The 27888-nt window shown below is 38.3% G+C and overlaps 1 protein-coding gene across 1 annotated transcript in view; it reads left to right on the top strand.

Moving 5' to 3' along the window:
- Positions 1 to 27046, top strand: part of CCDC186 (coiled-coil domain containing 186) — a 55121-nt gene extending 28075 nt beyond the window's left edge. The window contains exons 5-16 of the mRNA XM_043597603.1: positions 1350 to 1562; positions 2476 to 2595; positions 9659 to 9763; positions 10204 to 10302; positions 10486 to 10572; positions 11629 to 11771; positions 14926 to 15181; positions 16848 to 17037; positions 18161 to 18241; positions 20239 to 20449; positions 21724 to 21943; positions 22776 to 27046. Of these exons, the coding sequence (XP_043453538.1) occupies positions 1350 to 1562; positions 2476 to 2595; positions 9659 to 9763; positions 10204 to 10302; positions 10486 to 10572; positions 11629 to 11771; positions 14926 to 15181; positions 16848 to 17037; positions 18161 to 18241; positions 20239 to 20449; positions 21724 to 21943; positions 22776 to 22859 (1809 nt within the window). The 3' untranslated portion in view covers positions 22860 to 27046. The remainder of the gene's footprint in view (positions 1 to 1349; positions 1563 to 2475; positions 2596 to 9658; positions 9764 to 10203; positions 10303 to 10485; positions 10573 to 11628; positions 11772 to 14925; positions 15182 to 16847; positions 17038 to 18160; positions 18242 to 20238; positions 20450 to 21723; positions 21944 to 22775) is intronic.
- Positions 27047 to 27888: the final 842 nt, after the last annotated feature.

Genomic DNA, 27888 nt, shown 5'->3' with positions numbered 1-27888 from the left:
TGTCAGCACAGAGCCCGACATGGGGCTCGAACTCACAGACCGCGAGATCATGACCTGAGCCGAAGTTGGCCGCTTAACCGACTGAGCCACCCAGGCGCCCCTAGATATTTTTTTAATAAGTGAAAAACTTTAGAAAAGTTTTTCATATACAAGAAATCAGATGATCATTCATTAGCCTACAGTTAGCAAGGGAGCTAAGATTTTTAGATTTTAGGAATTGTCAGGCATATAGTCAGGGTCCTGGCAGAAAACAGAAACTGCCGATTTGAGAATGTAATGAAAGGACTCTTTACAAAAAAGTATGCACAAGGTTTAGGGGACCCAAAGGAAAATGCGGGGTCTTGAGATGCTAGAGGAGCCACTGTTACTCTTTGGGCTAAAGGAATAAGGAGAGGGAGCAGGTAATGCAACTCAGAAGGGTTAGTTGTATAGTGTGGACACCTGACACAGACAGTGGCCTTCCGCGAACCTGTGGTGACTCTGGAGGAGCCAGATCTCACTCTTTGCCTGTAGTTCTGATCTGCCTAATGCCTCCCGTTGACTGAACCCAGCTGGAAGTATGAGGGCAAGGGAACTTACTGATTCGGTCCATGACAGTCATCTTCCCAAAGCACAGGGTGGGATAGGAAAGAGTGGAAGAGTGGATCTGGAGGAGTAAACGGGAAACCGTAACTATGTCAGCCAAAGTAAAAGGAAGAGGAAAGAGTAAAAGCAAATAGTAGTGATAGTAATTTATTGGCTGTATCTTTTTTCTATAATTCTGAATTTTTCCTTTCATTTAAAAATTTCATGACACAGGCCTGAGAATGTTGTGCAAAAAAACCCCAAAAAATACATTGGTGATATTGTAGAAAAATTTTATCTTATTATTTTTTTGTTATTTAAAATTATTTTTAAAGTTTATTTATTTTGAGAGAGAGCATAAGCAGGGGAGGGGCGGGGGGCGGGGAGGGGGGGGACAGAGGATCTGAAGCAGGCTCTGTGCTGACAGCAGAGAGCCCTACATGGGACTTGAAATCACGAACCATGAGATCATGACCTGAGCCAAAGTCAGATGTTTAACTGACTGAGCCACCCAGGCACCCCTATTATTTTTTTAATATTTGTTCTTGAGAGGGAGGGAGAGAGAAGGGGATGGGCAGAGAGCAAGGGAGATAGCGGATCTGATCTGTTGTCAGGGCAGAGTCAGATGTGGGGCTCGAGCTCATGAACTGTGAAATCATGACCAGAGCCAAAGTTGGATGCTTAACCCACTGAGTCACTCGGGTGCCCCAAGTATTACTTATTTTGATTGATTTTGATTTTGTTTTGCAAAAAAAGTTTTATTAATGCTGGATATTTTTTCAAAGGCCAACAAAAAATGTGAAGAGGCACGCCAGGAAAAAGAAGCAATGGTAATGAAGTATGTAAGAGGCGAGAAGGAATCTTTAGACCTTCGAAAGGAAAAAGAGATACTTGAAAGAAAGCTCAGAGATGCAAATAAAGAATCCGAGAAAAACACTAACAAAATTAAGCAGCTCTCTCAGGAGAAAGGACGGTTGCACCAGCTGTATGAGACAAAGGTATAACTTGGTGCTGTTGTACCTTAGTTGAAATGTATTCTTTTTGCTTTTCTTTAATCAAATAATCATAACTTAATGTGGTTAAGTCACTATTAAACATAAAGTGGTTTTTGTTAGTTTGCCTTCTAAGAATCTCATTACTTGTCTGCGAAAAGTCTTTGCTGGGAAAAAATGAGATTGACACATGTTTATCAAATAACATTTTCTTGACAGGTATTTTTTTAAAGTCCTCTTTTAATATCTATATGTTGAAGAAATGAGAGTTCTGCTTCAAAACATTTTATTTTGGTAAAATATATACATAGTATGATCAAGATGTAAACAATTTTTCAGCCAGAAGTATACAATTTGACTGAATCTCAATGTAACAGTTATTCATCATAGAATAGAATTTATATTTTTCTTGTAGAAAATCATGTTCTTCTTAGATGCTGCCCCAAAAGATTTAATTACTGAGCTTTTTAGAGTCCTTGCTGTTAACTAGCTGCCTCATGGCATGGTCTTATTTCTAGTGGATTATCATTTCTCGATGATGAATGTTATTTTTTTTATAAATTAACTTTTAGTTCAGAAATGTTGTCATTGTTCTCAGGAATTCTGGAAAAATTTAATTTGTATTTTGCCTGAATGCCAGCCAGTTGAGAAGAATCATGAAGGTGTACTTGTACTTGCAACGTATCTAGTTGGTTAAAATGTAAATGTTAATCATCTTATGTCTATTAATTTGATTTAGGGTTTTACTACTCTCTTAATCATTTGAACTTTAAATTAGGTTTACGGCTTGTAGGTTATAATATGCTAGCCCCTGAAATACAGTGTTAATTGCACTGATTATTTTGATGAGGCATAAAAGATACACAAAGAGTTGGTTGATTGTTTAAGTGAAAAATATGACCTAGTGATATTGTTTTAGGAAAGTGAAACTACTAGACTCACCAGAGAAATGGACAAATTAAAAGAAGATATCAACTCTCATGTCATAAAAGTAAAATGGGCACAAAACAAATTAAAAGCAGAAATGGATTCACACAAGGTAAGTACTGTAATGCAATGGAAAAATTATTAAAACCAGTTTTAAGAGCAAATGCAATAATAGTTAATGAGGCATAAAGCTTAATTTAGTGACTTCTGTGGAGTAGGTCGGGCCTAAATATTTGGTAATTGTGAAAAGGTATTTCCTTGCATGCTTTACATATTAAATTACACTATTAAATTTTATCATAAATTTTAAAAATATTAAACTTTGTCATTCATTGTTTATAAATCCAAAATTGATTTTGTTCTTTAAGCATTTTTTGATATCTATATTTAATATTAAACATTGTCAGAAATTTAGGGGAAAGAAGGGAGTCTGTGGGTTATTTATAAAAATTAAAAGTAAACTCTGAAAATTTTAAAGGGATGTCAGTGATGCTAAGATTCTTATAATCAAGAAATATAAATTCTTGTTTATGTGGTGCCTGGGCGACTCAGTCGGTTGAACATCTGACTCTTGACTTCAACTCAGGTCATAATCTCAGAGTTGTGGGATTGAGCCCCATGTGTGCCACCAAGTGTGGAGCCTGCTTAATGTTCTCTCTCTCCCTCTGTCCCCTGCCCCTCCCCAGCTTATATGCACCCTTGTGCAATCCCACTCGCTCTCTCAAAAATAAAAGAAAATAGAGGCACCTGGGTGGCTCAATTGGTTAAGTGTCGGACTTCGGCTCAGGTCATGATCTCGCGGTTCGGGAGTTCGAGCCCTGTGTTGGGCTCTGTGCTGACACCTGGGAGCCTGGAACCTGCTTCAGATTCTGTGTCTGTCTCTGTCTCTGTCTCTGTCTCTGTCTCTGTCTCTCTCTCTCTCTCTCTCTCTCTCTGCCCCTCCCCGACGTGTGTGCATGCACATGCATGCTCTCTCTCTCAAAAATGAACATTTAATACAATTTTTTAATTAAAAAATAAATATAAATTTTTATTTTAATAAGAGTATAATAAAGATTTTAAGAATGTTTCCATATCTGTTTACTATGAATATAATTGCATTGGTATTATGCCTAATGAGTATCATTTAAAAAAAACTAATATAATGATAAGTGATCCTAAAGGCTGGTATGTGATGCCATGATTTTAAGCACCAACTGAACTGGTATAAGAGTTAATAAAAATCTGAAGATGATAGATGTGAAGTAAAAGAACAACTTCAAAATAGGATTTAAACTGAAGAGCGGTATTATTTATAACAATTGCCAAGTTTTCAAAAATAAGATTAATGATATTGTTTAAAACCATAATCATAGGTTATCTCACTAAATAATTCTAAGTAGAACTGTTAATAACCTTTGGATATTTGCATATAATATTGTCAGAGAAAACTGTTGGGAGAAGTGTTGACGGTGGTGACAGAATAGAGAATGGCAGCTGTCCTCGAGTTCTGAGCTAAATGCTGATCCGCACAGGAGTGTTGACGAGCTACACAGGCAGAGAAGGAATTAGGATCGGAAATCCTTGCCGTTCACACAGGCAGGGCTGTAAATCATTTAAAATTTCCCTTTACTTTCAGTTACAGAATGAAGAATTAAAATTCCAAATCCTACATCATGATAATGATTTCCAAACTATCCAAATTGCTTCAAGATCTGAATATAATAGTGGGTCATATCTAATATCTGTGGCACTTTTCTCCTCATTATCTCTAGCCCTAAGGGATGGGATGCTGAAACCTATTAGAATACTAGCATTGGAGCGTGAAAAGTGAAAGGCTAACATTTGGTCTTCTGTGACCATATGTGTTAAAAAATTGGTAATAATAGATATTTAATGGCAGCTTTGAGGTGAGATGAAACCAGATACTTTGTAAGTAGGTTAGAGAATTAGTTTAAGGCTGACATAATGAGGTCACGTGGTATGGATTGCTAGAAAACGAAAATAAGCATATTGACCTAGTATGTGGAAATTAGAAATTAACCAGTTTTTTTTTTTAAGGCATTTATTAACCAGCAGGTGTTTAACTGGGCCTTCCTCTGTGCACAGCACTGTATGAAATAATATGGATGCTGTAAAAGCCATGGAGGACACAGTAATTGCTTTGAGAGAGTGTCTGGAATGGGATCCTGGTTACCTGTTATACGTATTTACCTAGTAGATGTGAGGTGGCATCTCTAGATCAAAGGATGCAAAGATTTAATGACCGTCTAGGCAGTATAGGCCACCTTTTAAATTGTGAACAAGAGCCAGGACTCTTGTAAGTTTTTCTCCAGGCACCCTTTCCAATTTCTAGTTTCTGCCCACCCAGTCCTAGGTATTAATATTGAAGTTCTGGATGTTACTGGATTCACTGTGATCATTAACCGCTGAGCAGGCCTCCAGAGGTATTACCAGAAACTAAGTCTTAGTTAGATCGGATAGCTCCTTCATCAGTAGAATTATCAATTGGATCAGACAATAGAAATAGTTTCACTTATTCCTTTTCTGAAACTCCTTTGGAAGTTAAATTGAAACGTGTTTTTAACGCCTAGCTTCTAAAAACAAAAGCCTTTTATTTTTAGTGTAGTGAAGGACTTTCCCCACAGTGTACCTCATATAATCGTTCACCTACCTGGTTGCTACCTATTTACCTACTTGGTCCCAGGATAAAATAATCTCACTGGAGCATAGATGTTGTCAGTGATAACTTCATTCTTGTATGGTTTAACTTATAAAGCCCACTAATTAGAAGCTAGTGCTCACTTTTAATTAGCTTTACTGTTACCTCACATAGTAGAAGTATATGTTCAGTTCTGTAACTCTTCTATAATTTGTTGCATTATGGAGTAACAGGGTTCAGTTTAGCCTCCCACCTTAAAAAACTTAATTAAAAAAAAAAAGAAAATATATGAAATGAAGGTTTTTAGGTTTGGGACAACAAAGGCAGCACAGGACAGTGATCCCTGAGAGAAGGGAATCAAGCAAGATGGAGAATTTCCAGGTTGCTGCAAAGAAGAAGAACCCAGACAGATCCCAGCAAGTCTCCATGAATTGAGGAGACAAAGTTTGAAGTATGGGAAACAGGGTAGAGTACCAGAGAAGAGAAAGATTTGGAGATTTGCACTGTGTTCCCTTCAATTCTTCATTCAGCTCAGTACTAATCAGTATATGTGTATGAGAAAGAGGTGGAGAAAGAACTATCAGAAAGGAGTAGGGGTGACAATTCCTGGGGCTCATAAGAGTGGTTCACGTTTCCCCCAACCAAGAGAGAGTGCTCTTAACATACAGGGCATCCAGTGGTCCTCAGAAGGGTGTTGCTTTAGCAGTGGGGACTAATTAGCCCGAATTCAAAGTCTGTTATGGACCCATCTTACAAAGCTTTGAAAGAAAACCTCAAATCAAATTGTTTCAAATAACCATGTCCCAGAAGAAAGCCCAAAATACTTGAACTCAGAAGTCTCTAGGATCTACAAACTTAAAACTGACAGTGTCTGGTATCCAATAAAAAATTACCAGACATGCAAAGAAGCAGGAAAATATAGCCTATAATGAGAAGTAAAGAAAAATCAATTGGTGGAAACAAAGCCAGAAATGACCTAGGTGAAAGAAGTAGGTAAGGATGTTAAAACAGCTGTTATAAAAATATACTCCATATATTCAAGAAGGTAAATAAAAGCATGAGTATGTTAAAAGTAGAGACATGAAAGGTGAAATGGATGTAACGTCTGAGATGAAAAATACGGTGGGCAGAATTAACAAGATTAGATACTATAGAAGACAAGATTGGTGGACTCGAAAAACATGAAACTTTAAAAGCTATGCTAGTGACTCCTAGATTTGTAACTTGGACACAGAATTCCAGATTCATATAGTCCAATGGCTGTTTGGCATCTGACATCTGGGATGACTCACAGGCATCTTCAACTGAACATGTCTAAAACTCCGTGGATAATGTGCCCGCCCTCCATTGCTTCCCTTCTCAGTAGATGGCAGTCCAGTCTTCTAGTTGCCCAGGCGCAAAACCTGAGGATTGTCCTTGAATTCTCAGTCACCGCATCCAGTCCTTTAGCGACTCTTCTTGCTCACTTCTTTCAGGTCTTTACCCATCTGTCACCTCTCAGTGTCACTTTCCCTGGCTCTCTCAACATTCATGCCTCCCTTCAGACTTGCTTGTGCCCTTTATTTTTACTCCCTAACACTTGTCACTATCTAATATAACGTAGTTTTACTTATGTATTTTATGTATTATTTATGATCATCACTAGAATACCAGCTTTATGAGAGTAGAGATTTTAACTGTCTTCCAGTAAGATTTCCCCAAAGCTTAGAACAGTGCCTCACATGGCAGTGTGAACACAGAATGAGTGACTGCATCAGTGAAGCATAATACCTTAACCAAACTTATTTTATTCGATTATTTATTTAATAATGATTTAGCATTATAGGAATCTCTCAATTGCTGTTTTTTGAGTGGAGTACCTACTGTGTGCCTAGCTATTTCAGTTATTGATGATATGAAAGTGGGGAAAAAATATATGAACGATTTTTCTCTCCCCTCCCCTCTTCAAGCTAATACTCTGATACTAAAAAAAAACAAACAAGGTTTGAAAAATTCTCCAAATAATTTGTATTTTAGAAGTGATACTGAGTTTTTTTAAATTTTTTTTTTAATGTTTATTTATTTTTGAGACAGAGACAGAGCATGAATGGGGGAGGGTCAGAGAGGGAGGGAGACACAGAATCTGAAGCAGGCTCCAGGCTCTGAGCTGTCAGCACAAAGCCTGATGCGGGGCTTGAACTCATGGACCATGAGATCATGACCTGAGCTGAAGTCGGACGCTTAACCGACTGAGCCACCCAGGCGCCCCGAAGTGATGCTGAGTTTTAATCCAAACCAAGTTTTTACTAGAAGACCAGCAACTGGAAGTATCTAGCTAAGTACTTAATTGTATGAGAGATTATAATAAAAAATGACATGAGAGAAGCGGTGTGTGAAGATAGGTGCAATTTAGGTGGTTCAAAAGACGAAGAGAAAGACGTTCAAAGTGGAGGAACAACAAGAAAAAAGGAAAAATGGGAGATGAGTATTTGATGTTTAGCAAGACTGGCCTACCTACAGCAGAAAGTTTATATTAGTGATTCCTTGTTGATTCAGCAAATATACTTGAACAATACGCATGTGGCAAGTACTAAGCCGGGGGTTGTCCAGAAGCTGTGTACTCAAAGGGGGGAACACGAAAGCTACAGTACGGCGTATACATTGTTATACCCTATGATGCCCCGGATTCTGTCTATGGGAAGGCAGAATAGCATCTACCCCCTTCGGAATAGCAGCTACCAGGAGGTCATACCTAAACCCTCGTCTCAAATCCACAGGATAGCCCAGACCATGGGACTGGATGGGTGCTCTGAAGGAGAACTTTGGAAAATGAGCTGCAGAGCAGGGCTGTATCTGAAAAATTGCCACAGGAAGCAGGAAGCCAGTTGAGGATACAGAGAAGGCAACAGCAAAGAGGGAAAAAACAGTATATTGTCTTGTAGTAGAAACAGAGGAAGGCTATCCAAAGAGTCAGAAGGGGTCAGAACTGGAGCAGGTAAGTCAAGAATTAAAAATGAGAGAAAGTAGTTGGATTTGGTAAGAGTAGTCCGTCCAAACCTTCAGAATTGCTATTTCAGGAGAGTGGTTAGGAACAGAAACCAAATCACAGCGTGGATGTGTAAGACAGTTTCGAATAGATACCATGGCTGTGAAACAACTGTCTTTTGTGTGTGCGCAAAGAGCTGTTTAACGCTGTGTTCGTCTTGGCTTATCATGTTAGTTACTTGTAGCGATTTACTTAAAACTCTGTCAAATTTAACTTGATTTTATGGCTATCAGTTAACTGCCTAGGCCGCTTTATTTGTTGTCAGAAGCATAAAGTGTTATTTCTAGAAAATATGTGACCCCTCAGTGGCAGTGCCAAGACAAGAACTTTCTCTACTCTGATCATTGTTCTTACCGTTCATCACGTTACTGTGCTCAACCTTGTCGCTGTCTGTGAGGGACAATGTTTTCCTTCCCCAGTGTAGGGAAGAACCCAGTTCTCCCTGCTGTGTCTTTCTTCCCTGTGAATCTCCTTTACTTTTACACAAGACACTTGACCTCTGACACTTCTGGTCCACCAGATGTGTGGAGGTTTTCCCTCCCTGCAAGTAATTCTCTGTGAATACCACCTAGGTGTCCTACAGTTTCACTCGACTCTGACACATCTCCCTGGAGGTAGCATCGGATCCCACAGGTTAAGGGTTCGGTCTTACAAGAATGCCCACCACCCCCTGCCACATACATACTTCAGATGTTATCACCTGTGCTTATGACCACCCAGCTATAGATCAGAAGTTGCAGCCACCCCCTCCTTGGGTTGGAAATTTTCCTTAAAGAACTCAGAGAAATACATGTTTGCTGTATTATAAAGGGTATGATAAAGGACACAGATGAACAACCAGATGAAGAGCTGTGTAGGGTGGGGTCTGGAAGGGTCCCAGGCGCAGGAACTTCCATCCCCATGGAGTTGGCGGGCGTCACCCTCTCAGTGTGGTCGTACTTGCCAGCGTGGAAGCTCTCTGAACCCCATACTTTGGGATTTTATGGAGGCTTTGTTACGTAGGCATGATGGATCGTCAACTCCATCTTCAAGCTTTCTTTGGGGGCTAAAAATTCCTGGCTTCTAATCATGACATGGTCTTTTTGGTGACCAGCTCTCATCCAGGAGCCCACCTAGAGTTGTCTCATTAGAACAAAAGACACTCCTGTCACTCAGGAAGTTACAGGGGTTTCAAGAGCTCTATGTCAGGAGCAGAGGCCAAAAGCAGTATTGCAGTGGGTTGCCTGGGTGGCTCAGTCAGTTAAATGTCCGACTCTTGATCTCAGCTCAGGTCTTACTTTCAGGGTTGTGAGTTCAAGCCCTGCGTTGGGCTCCACGCCCAAACACACACACACACACACACACACACACACACACACACACACACACAAACAATATTGCAACAAGAAATGCTCCTAGTGTTCTTATCACTTAGGATATTACAAGGGTTTTAGGAGTTTTGTGTCAAAGACCAAGGCAGAGACCACTATGTATTTTTTTCTTGTCTCACACTGTCTTTTGTCAATGCAGGAAACCAAAGATAAACTCAAAGAAACAACAACAAAGTTAACTCAAGCAAAGGAAGAAGCAGATCAGATAAGGAAAAATTGTCAGGATATGATAAAAACGTATCAGGTATGCTTAACTTTTCAAATAGATTAGTAACAAAATTGCACCAAATATCAGTACTCGTTTTGTATCTACAGTGTTGGTAGTGTGGAATGGATTTGGTAGGACAGTTAAATAAATTGCAGACTATTTCCTGTGTTAAAGTACTTGCAGCTTAAATAGAGATCTTATTAGGGAAGTTTTAACCAAATAAAAACATTAGAAAATGTCAGAAGAATGAAGAGTACCGGAAACGTATAACATAAAACCTACTCTGTGTTATGTTACATATCTTAAGTGCTATTCTTGTTCGTGCAGAATTGACATCTTAAAAACCTTTCAGTGCAATCCTTTTTAGTATGTAAGGTATGCATTTCACAATCAGTAAACAATGGCAAAAGCTGTCACGTTCCAAAGCATAAAACTTTAAAAGTTAAGTCATACTTTTTTCATTTCTTTTCCATTAGGAGTCAGAAGAAATTAAATCAAATGAGCTGGATGCCAAGCTTAGAGTCACAAAAGGAGAACTTGAAAAACAGATGCAAGAAAAATCCGACCAGCTAGAGGTGAGTGGCTTTGCTCTTTTCATACCGTGGATTGTGTAATAAATACAGAGGGAGAGAAATAATAAATAATGTTATAGTAAATGTAATAAGAGAATAATAAGGCCTTTTCGAAGGAACACGCAGTAACGTTTAGATCTTGTGTGGTACATAATGATTTGTGGTTTCTTTTAAACTTTTTAAAAGATGCATCATGCCAAAATAAAAGAACTGGAAGATCTGAAGAGGACATTTAAGGAGGGCATGGATGAACTACGAACACTGAGAACAAAGGTAATTAAATCTTTAGTCATTTCAGAGGAAGGGTCAATATCTTTAATTTGGGACTCATTCTGATTTTCCAAGTGTTGGAGAAAGGATATTTATATAGAAATGTTTCAAAATGAAAGAACTCAGAAGAGTAGAATGTCGATTTCCTAGCAACGAAGGTGAGTCTCTTATTGAAATGAAAATGTCTTCCACTTTAGTCCCTTTGAACTATTTGCCACACATTGCTGTTTTACGGCACATTTGCTGTTTCTGTAACTTCTCGGGCCTCTAATGTAAGGCAGTCTTGTGAGCGAATTAATTGGAAAGAAAGTTGGACTTTAGAACTGTGAGTGACAAAAAATAATAGACTTCATATTTCTCCCATGTAGTCTTGTACAGTGTTAATTTCTAACAATCTAGTATAGTCTTTATTGGAAGAATAGTATCCCTTTTGATATGGATGTGAAAGATCATTGAATTCCATTTATTTATTTAGAAATAGGCTTTTAAGTAACGACCTGGAATTTGCCATCACTTAATAGTTTTCAAAGTGCCTTTCATGTGCATTCCATTTGTTCTCTGTGCCAGTTTTTTGAGGTAAGTAGGCAAGGTATACGGTTTTCAGGTGAGGAAATGGAGATTCAGCAAAAACAATGTGACAAGCGAAACTCCCGAGACTAAATCATAAGAAATCTGAGACTGAGTCCTAGGACTCTCAACATCCCGTTGTATTTTCTTCACATTAATTAGTTCCGCTCCAGAATTTAGCTTGGATTATTATTATTATTATTTTTTTTTTTTTGGGACAGAGAGAGACAGAGCATGAACGGGGGAGGGGCAGAGAGAGAGGGAGACACAGAATCGGAAACAGGCTCCAGGCTCAGAGCCAACAGCCCAGAGCCTGACGCGGGGCTCGAACTCACGGACCGCGAGATCGTGACCTGGCTGAAGTCGGACGCTTAACCGACTGCGCCACCCAGGCGCCCCTAGCTTGGATTATTAATATGTAATCACTATTTGAAGTAATTAAGGAACAAGAAAATATTGTTTGTACGCTAACTTGGTTATGATTTTTGATAGGTGAAATGTCTAGAAGATGAACGATTAAGAACAGAAGATGAGTTATCAAAATATAAGGAAATTATTAATCGCCAGAAAGCTGAAATTCAGAATTTATTGGACAGAGTGAAAATTGCGGATCAGATACAGGAGCAGCATCAAAGGTATAAACTTCACAACTTTTCTTTATGCTAATCAATAGGCTCTTCTGTCTCAAGATTGTGTTCTTAAATGCCATTACTGCATTAAGCAAGAATGATTTTTACAATTTGACTAGTGAAAAACTTTTAAATTCCTGTCTTTGTTTGAACTTTTTTGGATTATCTTTGAAGTTCCTATCATGGCTTCTAAAAATTAAAGTGTATATACCCTCAATATTGGAAATAGCAATTTATAAGACAGAATGATTTTTAGTTTCTTTATCCATTCTTTAACTTTCAAATTATGTTACCTACTTTTTCTTCTCAAAGGTAGATACGTACATATACCTGTATCTTTGTGTGTGTGTGTAGTGCAGAGTCAGGAGCTGACCTTATTCCTTGACCTCTTGCAAAACCTTTTAGCTAGACTCTACTCGTGACATGACCTGGCAGAGCGTGGATTCAGCTTGAATCCAAATACCTTCTTTTTCATACCTTACCCATATCTGCTGCTGAGCGTTGCTAAAAATTCTCACCATCATCAGGGTTGATGCTGTGATAAATCCATGGTTAGTTAGTAACCTCAACTGGAAATGATAATGATGTCCCTAGTCATAGCCTCTCCCCGACCTGGAAGCATCTATTCCTGCTTTGTTCACACATCTGGTCTCCCTCCCCTTGATATTTACGCTTAGCAGGCAATTACCTCTCATTTACGTCACAAAAGAAATGGGAGCTAACAAGTTCTTGATCTGTCCTGTGAACTCGCCAGCCTTTGCAACCTTTCTTTCTTTTCCTTTTGTTGTTATGGAAGAAATGTTCCTGTTCCCCCCTGAATTGAGCTTTTCTCTCGACTTCTGTGGATCCCATGCTCTCCTGCTTCTCTTATCCTTTATTTCTTACCCCTCTCTAAATTTTTTGTCTTTCTGCACTTAAATTTTGTATATTAAAAACATTAAAATTCCTATGACTCCCCTACCCTTTTCCTGTCCTTCACAACTGAGCATCTTCGTAGAATCATCTATACGCATCCTCCACGCCCTTGCTTCCTTTGTTCTTTTTCTCTACGTCCTTCTAGGTTCTACCCCCAACCTCCCATTAAAAAGGAGGCATTAGCAAATGCCTCCTTAAATCTAGCACACGCTTCTCAGACTAAGCCTTGCTTGAGTTTTCAGTATTTTTACAATTTTACTTACTTATTTTGAGAGAGAGAGGGAGAGTATGAGTGCCGGAGGTACAGAGAGGGAGAAAGCGAATCTCAACAAGGCTCCACATCTAGCACAGAGCCCAACACGGGGCTTGATTTCCTGAACTCAGCGAGATCGTGACCAGCCGGAGTCAAGAGTTGACAGTTAACTGACCAAGCCACCTAGGAGCCCTGAATTTTCAGTATTAAGACCATTAAGCCCCTTATCTTTCTTGACGTGCTCTGTTCTTTGGTTTCATTTCCTATCTGCTTTCCTGGTGTTCCTCCCCACTTTGTGGCCACTCGTTTTCTCCTTTCCTCGGCAGCCTTCTCTTTGTCATAAAACTCTTCTGTTGTTACTTTATCATACCCCCGAGTGAGCCTTACCATTCCCATACCATACTGCAGGACCTTCCAGATACTGTCTTCAGCCCTTTTTGTTGAGCTCCAGACACACAAGTATCACAGGCGCCTCACACTTTAATGTGTCCCAAACTGATTCATCTATCCTGTCCATAAATACACTCCTCTTCTGTTCCTGAGGTGAATGATGCGTGTAGCACCCACGTGACTTTCCAGCCCAGGAACCTGGGGCGGCTCCTTGGCTCTTCTCTCCTTCCCCTCACACATCTAACCAGAAACAGAGTGTTAGTGAGTATCCTTCACGTCGTGTATTTTTTACGTTCCCACCACTGCTATCATTGTCCTTTCATCTGGAAAACTGCCACAACTTCTAAACTGTCTTTTTTTTAGTTTGGTGGGGTTTTTTGTTTGTTTGTTTTTGTTTTGCTTCCCTTTGAATCCATTTCCTACACTGTGGCCAGCATAATCTTTTTAAAATGGAAATCTCACAAGCTTTCAGTGATTTCCCATTGGCTCAAACTGCCCTGTGAGCTCCGATGCCTTAGCATGGCTTGGAAGATCAGTAGCCACCTTGCTTCTCCCTCTGTGCCTTCTCTTTTTTCAGCACAATTGCTTACAAATGTTGAGTGTCTCCCGTGTTCAATGCTGGGGATATAATGCTGTCGCTGTCCCCATCAGTGTTGAAGCAACAAACAAATCATTCAGTCGTTCCCTCCCCAGATTTAGCACATACTGTTTCTTCTACCAAAAACATATATATATTTTTTAATATGAAATGTATTGTCAAATTGGTTTCCATACAACACCCAGTGCTCATCCCGACAGGTGCCCTCCTCAATGCCCATCGCCTACTTTCCCCTCCCTCCCACCCCCCCTCAACCCTCAGTTTGTTCTCAGTTTTTAAGAGTCTCTTATGGTTTGGCTCCCTCCCTCTCTAACTTTTTTTTTTTTCCCTTCCCCTCCCCCTTGGTCTTCTGTTAAGTTTCTCAGGATCCACATAAGAGTGAAAACATATGGTATCTGTCTTTCTCTGTAGGACTTATTTCACCCAAGAACATATTTTGACGTCTCGGTCACTCCTACTTTTCCTTTAAGTCAGGAATTAGCGAACTGTGGCCCGAGAGCCAAATCCAGCCCGCTACCTTTTTTTGTAAATAATTTTTTTGTTTTGGAACACAGCTGCTCTCATTCCGTTATGGGCTGTCCGAGGCTGCTTTCACACCACGGTACCAGGGAACAACAGTCGCCACAGGGCCATGTGCCCTAGAAGCTTAAATTGTTTACTGTCTGGACTTTTTGCAGGAAAAGTTTGCTAACCTTTACTTTAAGTATTCGTTTAAACATCACTTATATGAGGTGAGGCAACCCACTCTGCGCTTTCATCACACATAGTTTCCTTACTTGAATGAAAGCCCTTTGAAAGCAAGCCCGTGTCGGTCTTGCTCACTTACACTCCCAGCTCTTAGTTCCTAGCACATATCAGGTAGTCATACAAATCCAAATAAATAATTTGGATGAATGCGTAAAAGTACCTTCATAAAACATTTTATTTGATGAAAACTCCCAAACCATTAACTTAATGTATTTTAATAGTTTTTTTTTCCCCTAAATATAAACTTTGTTTTTTAGAGGTAAACAAGAAATTGAAAATTTGAAGGAAGAAGTGGAAAGTCTCAATTCTTTGATTAATGACCTACAAAAAGACATCGAAGGCAGTAGGAAAAGAGAATCTGAGCTACTGCTGTTTACAGAAAAGCTCACTAGTAAGAATGCACAGCTCCAGTCTGAATCCAATTCTTTGCAGTCACAATTGGATAAGCTTTCCTGTAGTGAAAGTCAGTTACAAAGCCAATGTGAACAAATGAAACAGACAAATACTAATTTGGTAAGTATAAATTTACATTTAACTTTTATTTATTTATTTATTTATTTATTTTAAATTTTTTATGTTTATTATTTATTTTTGAGAGAGAGAGAGAGAGAGAGAGAGAGAGAGAGTGTGTGAGCAGGCGAGAGGCAGAGAGAGAGGGAGACACAGAATCGGAAGCAGGCTCCAGGCTCCGAGCTGTCAGCACAGAGCCTGACGCGGGGCTCGAACCCACGAGCTGTGAGATCATGACCTGAGCCGAAGTCGGACACTCAACCGACTGAGCTGCCCAGGCGCCCCTACATTTAACTTTTAAAGCAACATAGCAAGAAGCACAAATTTTCCTACTAGCATAAACCCACTGGTAGTTGAGTTAAACTCTTTTTTTGTATTGGCATTGACTTTCTGGCAATTTCAAATGCTGTGCAAAGTAACAGTTTTTCTTTCCAACTTGTTCAAAGTGTCCTTTTTCCTTCCTAATTTATAATAAAATGTCTCCCTAAAATGCTTATGAAAAAGTATTTCACTTTTGAAAATAAGAAAACCATGGTTTTTTGGGGGCGCCTGGGTGGCTCAGTCAGTTGGGTGGCCGACTTCGGCTCAGGTCATGTTCTCATGGTTTGTGAGTTCAAGCCCCGCGTCGGGCTCTGTGCTGACAGCTCAGAGCCTGGAGCCTGCTTTCAATCCTGTGTCTTCCTGTCTCTGGCCCTCCCCTGCTCACGCTCTGACTCTCTCTCTCAAAAATAAATAAATATTGCGGCGCCTGGGTGGCGCAGTCGGTTAAGCGTCCGACTTCAGCCAGGTCACAATCTCACTGTCCGTGAGTTTGAGCCCCGCGTCAGGCTCTGGGCTGATGGCTCAGCGCCTGGAACCTGTTTCCGATTCTGTGTCTCCCTCTCTCTCTGCCCCTCCCCCGTTCATGCTCTGTCTCTCTCTGTCCCAAAAATAAATAAAAAACGGAGAAAAAAAAATTTAAAAAAAAATAAAATAAAATAAATAAAATAAATAAATAAACATTAAAAAAAATTAAAAAAGAAAACCATGGTTTTTGTCATTCCTAATTGGAATTACTGTATATTTTTAAAAGTTATTTCAAATTTCTATATGTTTATAGTTTAAAAATGGTTTAATATTTCTGTGTTATGAAAGTATCTTCAAGTTACTCATAAAAATAATTTGAGATTTTAGTCCAAAATACAGAGAACATCAGTCATATGCTCTTTTGGATGTATGAAATGGCAAATGTGTTAATATGCCCCCTGCATTCCTCTATGAGGAATTTGGAGAGCTCAGGAAACAGAACCTGGTAAGAAGCGGTTCTGGAAGAATCTACCATCATTTACCATCAGGGACCTTGTATTTTCAGGATTTTGAATTGTGAGCAATAATGGAAACAGGTATTAAAACTGGTGTATTCTGGGGGTGCCTGGGTGGCGCAGTCGGTTAAGCGTCCGACTTCAGCCAGGTCACGATCTCGCGGTCCGTGAGTCCGAGCTCCGCCGTCAGGCTCTGGGCTGATGGCTCAGAGCCTGGAGCCTGTTTCCGATTCTGTGTCTCCCTCTCTCTCTGCCCCTCCCCCGTTCATGCTCTGTCTCTCTCTGTCCCAAAAATAAATAAACGTTGGAAAAAAAATTAAAAAAAAAAAAAAACTGGTGTATTTTGTTTTATCCTTTTTAATATTTAGGAAAGTAGATTGTTGAAAGAGGAGGAACTGCGGAGAGAGGAGGTCCAGACCCTGCAAGCGGAACTCACCTGTAGACAAACAGAAGTTAAAGCACTGAGCACCCAGGTCGAAGAACTAAAAGATGAATTAGTCACTCAGAGACGTAAACATGCCTCCAGTGTCAAGGATCTTATCAAACAACTCCAGCAAGGTACCAATTTCTCACCCACTTAGACCTTAATATTGTTTCTTTTAGTCATTAAGGATTTATAGAAAAAAATCTACTTTGCATTAGGTTCTACCACTTTGATTAGAACTCTGTGTTCTTTTTAATGTATTGACGTTCATAAACCAAATCACTAAACCTCTTATAGTTCCACAAATAGTCTATAACATCCTCTATGTAAAGGGCACTTATTCGCAGAATCCCAAAACGTGACAATTGGGAATGTACCTTAGGGAAGTAGTGTCTAAACTTTTTTGACCACATGCTCCTATCAGTAAAAAGTAGTTAAGCATTTGTTCTCCAATTTATGTATACTTATTTATAAATTTTAAACATGTATTATTCTACATTACAAATGTAAATTTTAAAAGATCAGACGAAATACAAGTATAAATGGAAATTCTAATATTTTCTCCCTATACATGCTATGAGTTGTTTTGTTTAGCGTCTAGGTACCTGTACCTCCCCTCATAGACCTCTTAGAGATCACTGAACCCTAACCCTTCATCTTAGAGGAGACCGAGACCCAGATACGTTCTGAATTACCCGAACACAACAACTAGGACTAGAACCCAGATTTCTTTTCATCTAAAAATTCATGCAGTTATTTGGAGTCTATGCTATATGCTTGGATAAAAGATGAATAAGATATGTATTCTGACTTCCTAATCTCTACTATTCCTCACTACTTTGTGGTAAAATATGGTAAAATATAGTAATAAGATAAAAGAGTTTTAGCATTTACTTAATATATTCAGGTATTTGCCTTAAGGATTATTCAGTTTGTGTTTATAGATATAATTGAAGGGAAATCTTTGGCATCACAGAGATCATCTAAATTCGTCAGGATTCTGAAAGTTAGGTCACTGTACCTACATGATATCATCATAGTGTTGTCTCTATATATTTTGTATTTGACCTGTACGTTTCTACATATCATTTTATATGAATGACTACTGTAGCTCTCCTGTCTGAAGTATGTATTCAAGAAATTTCTCTTGATGTTTAAGCCATTTTTGCCTAAGTGATTTTAGCAATTAAGATCAGAGATAGTGGGGGCGAATGGTCATGAGAATTGTCACAGGCAATCCATTTCTTTTTCCTATAGCACGAAGAAAATTAGATCAGATTGAGAATGGAAACTATGATAAAGAAGTCAGCAGCATGGGGAGTCGTTCTAGTTCATCAGGTAAAAATCTCAGGCTTCAGATGTTACCTAGTGACTGACTAAAAAGAAGTAGCTTCTTTGGTGTGTTAAAAGGTATTGATATGCTTTTTTTTTTTTCTTCTCCATTTTGAGTTATAAAAAGTTGTAGCATTTCCAGTTAAATATTTACATTCTCATCACCGTCCAGGGTTTCAAGTTTGCCACGGGATTCTGGATTGTCTGTCTCCCTACCTCCTTTTTTACCTGCTGCTTCTTTATTGTGTGTAACAATTTCCTCATTTTTCAATTTAGATTTGTATCCATCCATATAGAGAGATTGGGTATAATACCGTCTCCCTCTCCCTCTCCCTCTCTCTTTCTCTCTTTTTTTCCTTTTATATTTTAACACCTGAAAACTAATGAAATGATGATCATTATCAGATTTTTATATATGTGTATTTTATTTTTTAAAAAATTTTTAACGTTTATTTATTTTTAAGAAAGAGAGACAGAGTATGAGTGGGGGAGGAGCAGAGAGAGAGAGAGAGAGAGGGAGACACAGAATCTGAAGCAGGCTCCAGGCTCTGAGCTGACAGCATAGAGCCTGACGCAGGGCTTGAACTCGCAAACTGTGAGATCATGACCTGAGCCGAAGTCAGATGCTTAACGGACTGAGCCACCCAAGTGCTTCTATATATGTGTATTTTAAAATTTTTTAGCTTTTCTTATGATAAATATGCCAAAAATTATGATTGATACCATCGTGGAAATGATAATTAGCAAAAAAAAAATCAGTATATTTGTCATTTTGGAATGCCAGGAACCATGCTAAGCACTTCAAGCATATTATTGACTCTGCAGAATAGTCGTGTGAGGTAAGTGTTATAATTCACATTTTAGAGATGAGGAAACTAAGATTCCGAATGGTTCCATGACTTGCTCCGAATTCACAGCGACAGAACTCTCAGCCTCTAGAGTCCTTTCGTGCCATTACACTACACTCCCTCTCAGGAGTAGTACCTTACAGGGAGAATCAGCTGTTCCAGTAATGGGAAAATCATGTAGTAGAAAGAACATGGGTTTGAAATTACACATACGTATTTAGAACCTGGTCTGTCACTTATTAGTGTGCAACCTCGAATAAGATCTATTCCTTGTCTTCAGTCTACAAAATGGAGTTGAAAAGGCTTATGTTTGTAGTATAAAAAGGATCAGAAATTTTTCTCAACTGATGTTGATAAAAATAATAGCTAACACTTAGTGCTTATTATATGCACTGTTCCAAACACTTTCACATACATTAGCTCATTTATTTTTTTTTTTTAATTTTTTTCTCAATGTTTTTTATTTATTTTTGGGACAGAGAGAGACAGAGCATGAACGGGGGAGGGGCAGAGAGAGAGGGAGACACAGAATTGGAAACAGGCTCCAGGCGCTGAGCCATCAGCCCAGAGCCTGACGCGGGGCTCGAACTCACGGACCGCGAGATCGTGACCTAGCTGAAGTCGGATGCTTAACCGACTGCGCCACCCAGGCGCCCCTACATTAGCTCATTTAAATAAAGATAACAATCCTATGAAGTAAATAATAACATTATTCCCATTTTAAGATGAAATGACCGAGGCACAGAGAGTTAAATGACGTGGCCAAAGTCACAGAGCTACAAAGTGGAGGAGTGGGATTTGTACCTAAGGAGACTGGCTTCCGAGCTGAACCCACTGGTATATTCTCTCTTCTCTCTCTGTGTCTGCCTTTGGCTCCTCGTTTCACTTCAGGCTTGTTATTGTGACTTTTTCTGAGTTTCTTGTTTCTCTCTTGCCACTTCCTCATCCTGTTGCTGAGAGACATAATAGGCCCTTTGGTACTTCTGACATCCATGTATTCAATAGCAAGAGCTCAGGCCAGGTAGGACTTGTGTTCTGTGCCCAGCTGTGTTAGAGTGACTATTTGAAAACAATACTAGAGGAAATAATATGTGCTATTAGAGATGACTTTAGACTAAGCACAGCATCTAAACTGATTTTTTTTTTTGTCTTCAGGGTCCCTCAATGCTCGAAGCAGTGCAGAAGATCGATCTCCAGAAAATACTGGGTCATCAGTAGCTGTGGATAACTTTCCAGAAGTAGATAAGGCCATGTTGATTGAGAGGATAGTAAGGCTACAGAAAGCACATGCTCGGAAAAATGAAAAGATAGAATTTATGGAGGATCATATCAAACAATTGGTAGAAGAAATTAGGAAAAAAACAAAGTATGTATTATTATGATAACACAGTCTGTGTTTGAAATACCGTTATTTGTATGGTAAAGTTACTGTTTTCAGAACTAATTATAACAAGAGCCCATCTTTCAAAAAATATTTGTTAATTTCCCAGTCTTATATTGATCACTTAACTATGTTCTAGGTTTTGGGAATACAGAAAAACCTAGTTTTTCTGTAAAACAAAAAAAGAAAAAACAGGTCGTTAAGGTGATACAGAGAGTTCAGTGGATGTTGATTTTTCTTTTAAAATTTTTTTAAGTTTATTTATTTTGAGAGGGAGACAATGTGAGCAGGCTAGGGGCAGAGAGAGAGAAAGAATCCCAAGCAGGCTCTGCACTGTCAATACAGAGCCTGACACGGGGCTTGAACCCACAAAACCGTGAGATCATGACCTGAGCCGAAACGGAGAGTCGGACGCTTAACCAACCTAGCCACCCAGACGCCTCAGATGTTAATTTTTTTAAGATACTAAAATAACTTTGCATTTAAAAAGAATACTCTGCTTCACTTTCAGTTTTCATGACTGTGGCTCTAAGAGATAATACGGGGTTGTGGGTTATTGTTCCTGTCGGGTAGGATATAGTGGGTAATTTATTGGGCACCTGCCAAGTACAAGATTCTGTGCCTGTGACTTAATGAAATTTCATTGATTTCTTACAACTGAGTGACCTATACGTTAACTGGTGGTGCTCAGGTCAAATCACTAAATGTTCCAGAGTCACCACTCATCTAGTAAGTGACCAAAAGCTGGAGATCTGGGCCCAGCTCTGACTGACTCCAGAGCCTGTGCTGTGCCAGAGTCCTCTTACAAATGTCATATCTTTTAAGTAAGAGGTTTTATATATGTACCCATGCCTTTTTAATTTTAATTTTGAAATAATTTTAGTCTTAGAGAAAATTTTGCCCATGACTTAAAAAAAAAAAAAAAGGATAAAGTTCTGAGTTTAATAACAGAAAAATAGAAAATGCTAACTAAAAATGGAGCAATAAAGAAATTACTCAAAAGTATTTTGATTAAAGTAATAAAGAAATTGAAAAGCATTGTTTGTATATCGTTAATATAAATACCATGCTGAACAAAAATGGGATTAAGAAACTACTGAATGAGAAAAGTTCCCTTATTTTCTAGTATATTTCTTTTTAACCTAATAGATACTTGTTTTATGCTAATCATCTTTATGCTTATGATTAGCCAACTCCTGTAAATTCTAATGTTTTTAATTCTGCAAGTATATAACTGACAGTGTCATTTTATTTTACAGAATAATTCAGAGTTACATTTTACGGGAAGAATCAGGCACACTTTCTTCAGAGGCATCTGATTTTAACAAAGTCCATTTAAGTAGACGGGGAGGCATTATGGCATCTTTATATACATCCCATCCAGCTGATAGTGGATTAACATTGGAACTCTCTTTGGAGATCAACAGAAAATTACAGGCTGTTTTAGAGGATACATTACTAAAAAATATTACATTGAAGGTATTTATATTTTTCATTTACTTACCAACCAGCAAGCATGGCGTAATGAGGCCTCTTTCATTGCGTGAGCTGGCATGTAAATGACCAATTTTGTAATGCAAGGTAGCCATTTGACCCAGAGATCAAATTTCTGTATTTTTCTTAATGAAAAAGGAAGAGCAAAACATCAGCTTCACTATTGGACAGACAGTTGTTTATTTTGCGGTGGGCCGCCTCTGACCTCTATTATAGTTAGTTATGATTGATCACTGAGGCTTTAAGATTGAGGTGTGTCTTTTCTAATGTACATTCTAGCTCTACTTTTTGCAGATATTACCTGACCTGACTGTTCTGTTTGTGCCGTGTTTGGGCCTCCATAGTCAGTAACGGATTTTAAAGAATGTTTTTATTTAATTAATTGTTATCATTCTTTAATTTTAGAGAGTGCACAAGCAGGGGAGAGAGGGAGAGAGAGAGAATCTTAGGCTCTACGTTCAGCACAGAACCTGATGTGGGGCTCAGTCCCATGACCCTGGGATCATGACCTGAGCCAAAATCACTCAGACGCTCAACTGACTGAACCACCCAGGTGTCCCTAAAACAGAACATTTTAAATCTAGTAATAATTTTGTGCACCAAAGTTTACTGTCGCTTCAGTAAAAAGACAGATTCTGAAATGTATAGGACTCCTTTACTGAAAACCACTGTGCTCCTGGCCAGTGTCACCGAGCATTTAAAACTCATCCTCACCCTTTTGGTTTCAAAATTTGAGCAAAAACAGTACAAACTGAATCTTTATACTTATGCTACCTAATAATTCTGTTTTCTTTCCCCCTTTTTCTAACCGGTGAAGGAAAATCTACAAACACTTGGAGCAGAAATTGAGCGTCTTATTAAACATCAGCATGAACTCGAACAGAGAACAAAGAAACCCTAACGCAAAGCTCTCATTCACTAAACAGACAAAAGCCACATAAGGAGCAGGTGCCACTGCCCATTATTGTTGGAAACTTTTCCCTGCTTTGTGTGTCAGTAAAAAATTGTTTTGCTTCATCTGTATGAAAAAGTATCCTTTTACAATATGAATGCATTGCTGTGTATACTGTAAGAGCAAAAGCTTTGATGAAATTTGTTTTTGTATAGTGACAGCCTGTCCCTGAATCCGAACAACCGAAATTGCTAATGGTCATACAAAGTGCTGAACATTACTACAAGGGCTTTTGAAAACCCCTTCTCCTTATTTCTTCCTTTTAAAATATATAATGTCAAAAATGATTCAGCTTTTAAAATTCTGCATGAAAGGACACGTGTTCATCATTCCGTAATGTGCTGTTTCTCCAACATGAAGAAAACTAAAGTGATAAAGATCATATTTGACCTTCCAGTATCCATCCCATTTGGTTGTGTCACAGGGATGCCAGTGAGTCTTAACTTCCTGTCATTTTAATGGACGCTAATAGGAAAGCCAGCTCTTGGTCGCCAGCAATAATCAGCCATTGAATGTCTCCATCAGGTTTCCTTCTCTGTGCTAGGTACGTTTTGTCAGATTCAAGTTGTTTGAGTTCATAGTTGAGTTTTTTTAGTCTTCAGTTACACAAAATCTGATTTTAAATAACACACTCACTTAGAAAATCTCTGCGGACTTCAGTTGTATTTTAAAATGTGAAGTAGATTATTCATTAAAACACAGAGATGAATAATGAATTCTTTGAAGCTGAAATACTTTAGTTTTACTGACATCAAGTGTTAAGAAAAATGTGTAAGGCTTTTATGAAGAACCAGTTCCCCAGAGAATCCAGCGTATGACTCTGTTAACCATGTCATTTGAGCACCATGCTTGACCATTGATATAATTATGTATTCCAGCAGAGTGATCTTACAGTCCCCAAATGTGATGTGTTTCAGTATATTTATTTAAAATACAAAATAATTACATCTCTGTAGCCAAGGGAAATTTAGAGCCAAATTTGTGTAGCCTGTTGGATTTTTACAATATTTATTTAAAATACGCGCTTCCATGTCACCAGTCCATGGTATCGGTGCTTCTACATCATTGAATTTTGTTCCCTCTTCTTGTAATTTGTCACCTATTATCATTTCTGTGTGTGGTTTTTCACATTTCATTACATTCAGGTCATCTCTACGATAGGATACCTTGGCTGACATGCAGATGTTGCCACAAGTGTCACTCTTGTTTTGGATTTTTGCATCCTTTTTTCTCCCCTTAAGAGAAGTAAGCTTTGGGATGATGAAAAAGCCTTTCAGAAGTTATATGGCTCTGAAAGTTGGGCTTACGGTGGCAATGTCCCGTTAATGTGTTTTAACATTTTTTTTATATCAACATTGTTTAAAAGGATCATATGCTTAATTTTTACTAAGGATTCAATGTAGTGTCTTATTTTTTCTGTGTATCGAGGTGTCTTGTCATCCAAAAACAAAATCTTTTCAGCATGGAAATAGAAGTTCAAAAACATTTTTAAAATAGCTGTGACAAGTGTCAGTCTTACCATAATGTGTCTTGTTATTTTTACCAATAATAATTTATCAAAATAAAAGAAGAGGGTGAGTGCAATCAAATCTGAATTATTTTCCCCTTTGTTTCTAGACATACTATTGATATTCCTATAGACTACTTAGAGTAGCCAACAAAACTACATTTTTATGGCTGCTTATGTGATAGAGATTCATACACTACAATATTTGTTTTTTCCTTCCAAGACACAAAGTATATGAATGGAGGCCAAACAGTGATCAGATCTAGAGTGTCCTATGTCTATACACTTTTTAAGAATATATACATTTATTACATACAAAAATAAAATATTCCAATATTAACACTTGTGCCACCATTTGGGAAAATTGAATGGTGAAGCAACTTTAGAAGAAAGCTGTCATAAATCATGTTCTGACTTATTGTTACTTACCCCCCCCCCCCCCGCCATAAATATAAGAAACTATGGAAAACTTTTGAAGAGAATGCTTTATCTTCTTTTTTTCCTTCAGTTTCTATTGTATCTTCACTTTCTATTGTGGATTAGAACCAAAGTAATATATGAAAATGTGCATATATCACATCTTTATACGAACTCACAAAAAGCTCCTGGTGTGAGGGTTTAGGGATTTAGAGAGTCTTTTACTATAGTGAATATATGGAGAGAAGAGTGGAGTGTCCAAAAAAGGAAAATGGCCTGAATAAACCTGAGATCTGGGGGAATATTTATTTTAGATGTTCATTATTCATTGTACATATCAAAGGCTACACTGATAGTTAGCACTGCTTTGGTTTCTTTGAACAGGAAATTATTTTGTGTGTGTGTCTTATCTGTATATGCTTACTAGGCCTTCGTTTTGAAGTGAGTTCTTACTGTGGCTCCCTTTTTCGCATACTATTTCCCTTTAGCCTATTAAGTGTTCAGGATTGAAAACAGTGGGTTTGAGCAAAGAAATGGGTTTGAACTTCGGTATTTTGGTTTTTCTTTTAACTTTCTATCTTTGACGCCATTTAAAGTGATTTATCTTGCATTATTTTATCAGGCTACCAGCATGTTATTTATTCATTAAAAAAAAAAACCCACCTGTATTGAAAGTCTGCTATTGTGCTATTGCCTGGCACCGTCCAGGGTATTGTGATTTTACTGGTGAACAGACCGGGCAGGACTGTTGCTGTCCCCATGGAGCTGAGGTCTAGGGACAATGGCAGGGAAGGCACCAGAAGCAGCTCTTTGAGCCTCTGCAGCTCCCAGCCAGCTGCCGTAGGAAGAGGATTAATCCAGTTGTGCAAGTAGTGGCCCAGAAGTCTCGCCGTGGCATGAAACTTCCGGAGATGAGTCCTTGCTCTGGGGTAGGCTGAGAGGTTTGCACGTCCTCTGCCATAGTTTGGTGTTTACTTCTTCTTTAGGAAAAAAGAAGAAAAAATCCAAAGAGCATAGACAAGTATTTGATTTTTGCCATTTTAGTAAATTATTAATGCCTACTTGATGCTCATAAAAGTGAATCTAATCACGTTTTCATGCGTGTTCCTAAACTTTGTTTCACAGCATATTCTTTTCTAAAGATTTTCTTCATAAAAGTTTAGATCAAGATTTACCAAGACATTAAAAAACCGTCAATGTTGTAAATGTTATATATATGCTACTGTGGTGAAAATACTTTTCTCAATCATGTTACTCGGTATGGTTAGTTGGCCTTATGAATGTTGACTCTACTAGCCTGTTTTTCGATATCCTTTTTAAAAAACAAAACAATCTTCTTTTGACACTGAGATTGTTCATTTTTAACACCAGTTGGTGGCACTAGAAACCTGAAATTTCTCAAGGCTCTGAACAAGAGCAAATAATTGAAAACGTATCCAAACATGAAGAATTTTCAGGAAAATAAATGAAAAATATAATTGTATATTAAAGATGTATTTTCTGGTATGAATTCTTTTTTAAAATGCATATGCCTGTCCATTTTGATGACAATGATAAAACTTGTTTATCTTCCAAAAGTGTGTATATATATATATACATATATATGTGTGTATATATATATGTATGTGTGTGTGTGCATTGTACAGATAATCTTTAATTTGATTACACTGTTCATTTTGTAAATATGTTTCTGTATAAAATGAAGCTTTTCAAGAGAATTCTATGTATATATTGTACTTATTAAATAGGTAATGCCTGTTTACCAAGTTGTATTTTATAGCATCTTTGATTATTTATTTACATACACCACTTGCTAAACAGACTGATTCTCCAGACTGTTGGCAAGGCTGATTCAAATTGCTTGAATTTTCTTTTTTAAACTCCACTAGGAGGTTTTGCTTACCACAGTTCTCTTTATTATACCAATTATTATTAGAAGTCAATGAATAGTAAGCAGTTTAAATTGAATGCCAGGTTCTGTTTTAAATTTGTGTTTATATCATTGGTAGCAAAACTTGGCCTTTTACAAAAGGCAAATTTTCACATGCCTGTCTTCACATAGACATTTTCACATGCCTGTGTGAAAATTTCTCATTGAACTGGACGAGCCAGTAATATATTCACATTTTCACCAAACTATGTAACTTGCCCAAATTATCTAGCTTTAATAATAAAGCTCTAATATGTTCAATAAAAAGATACGGAAACGGCATTAATTTCATGAAGTTAATGTGTGTGTGTGTGGTGGGTATTTCACATCACACCGTGTTGTTTTCCATACACTTAAATTATGCCACGGACCTGAATGACTTTACTACTGGAAAGAATCCCCTGAAATCAGGATCCTTGGAATAAAGGGAAAATTAATAGAATAGAGGAAGCTTGCATGATGTCCTCAATGGTCTCTTTTTTGGTAGCCTAGGGATTTGTTTTGTGAAAGGAATGTATACGTGGAAGAGAATGAGCGAGGGAAAGAGATACTAGCTGTGGTGGGTGGGGGGGTTTGTTTTTTTTGTTTTGGCTTGTAGTTCTTAACTGTCAGTTTGAGCCTCATCAGTGAAGAGATTGGAAAGACCATTCCACTGAACTTCTATCCATGCTGGATTTTTTTCTTTTAAAAAAAAATTGTTAACGTTTTATTTATTTTTGAAAGAGAGAGAGCATGAGCAGGGGAGGAGCAGAGAGAGAGGAAGACATAGAATTTGAAGCAGGCTCCAGGCTCTGAGCTGTCAGCACAGAGCCCAATGCGGGGCTTGAACTCACAAACTGTGAGATCATGACCTGAGCCGAAGTCGGACGCTTAACCGACTGAGCCACCCGGGCTCCCCTTGGGTTTTTTCTTAATAACTCTGCTCCAATCCGTGAATGTAGAATGAGTACACACTCCTTTAGGACCAGAAGCTAAAGAGGATGCCTCTAGTTGACAAATGCCAATGCTGTTTTAATGATTCTCTCTGAGAACAGTGTGACCAGACTTGATGTTCCTGCCCCTGTAGAGATGCACTGTTAACCTATGTTATATTTAAGAAACTTGATTTTTTTTTAAGCGTGCAT

Source organism: Prionailurus bengalensis, chromosome D2 (assembly GCF_016509475.1).
Source record: "Prionailurus bengalensis isolate Pbe53 chromosome D2, Fcat_Pben_1.1_paternal_pri, whole genome shotgun sequence".
Lineage (NCBI taxonomy): Eukaryota > Metazoa > Chordata > Mammalia > Carnivora > Felidae > Prionailurus > Prionailurus bengalensis.
The sequence above is the reverse complement of the archived record's forward strand: the minus strand, read 5'-3'. Positions and strand labels throughout refer to the sequence as shown.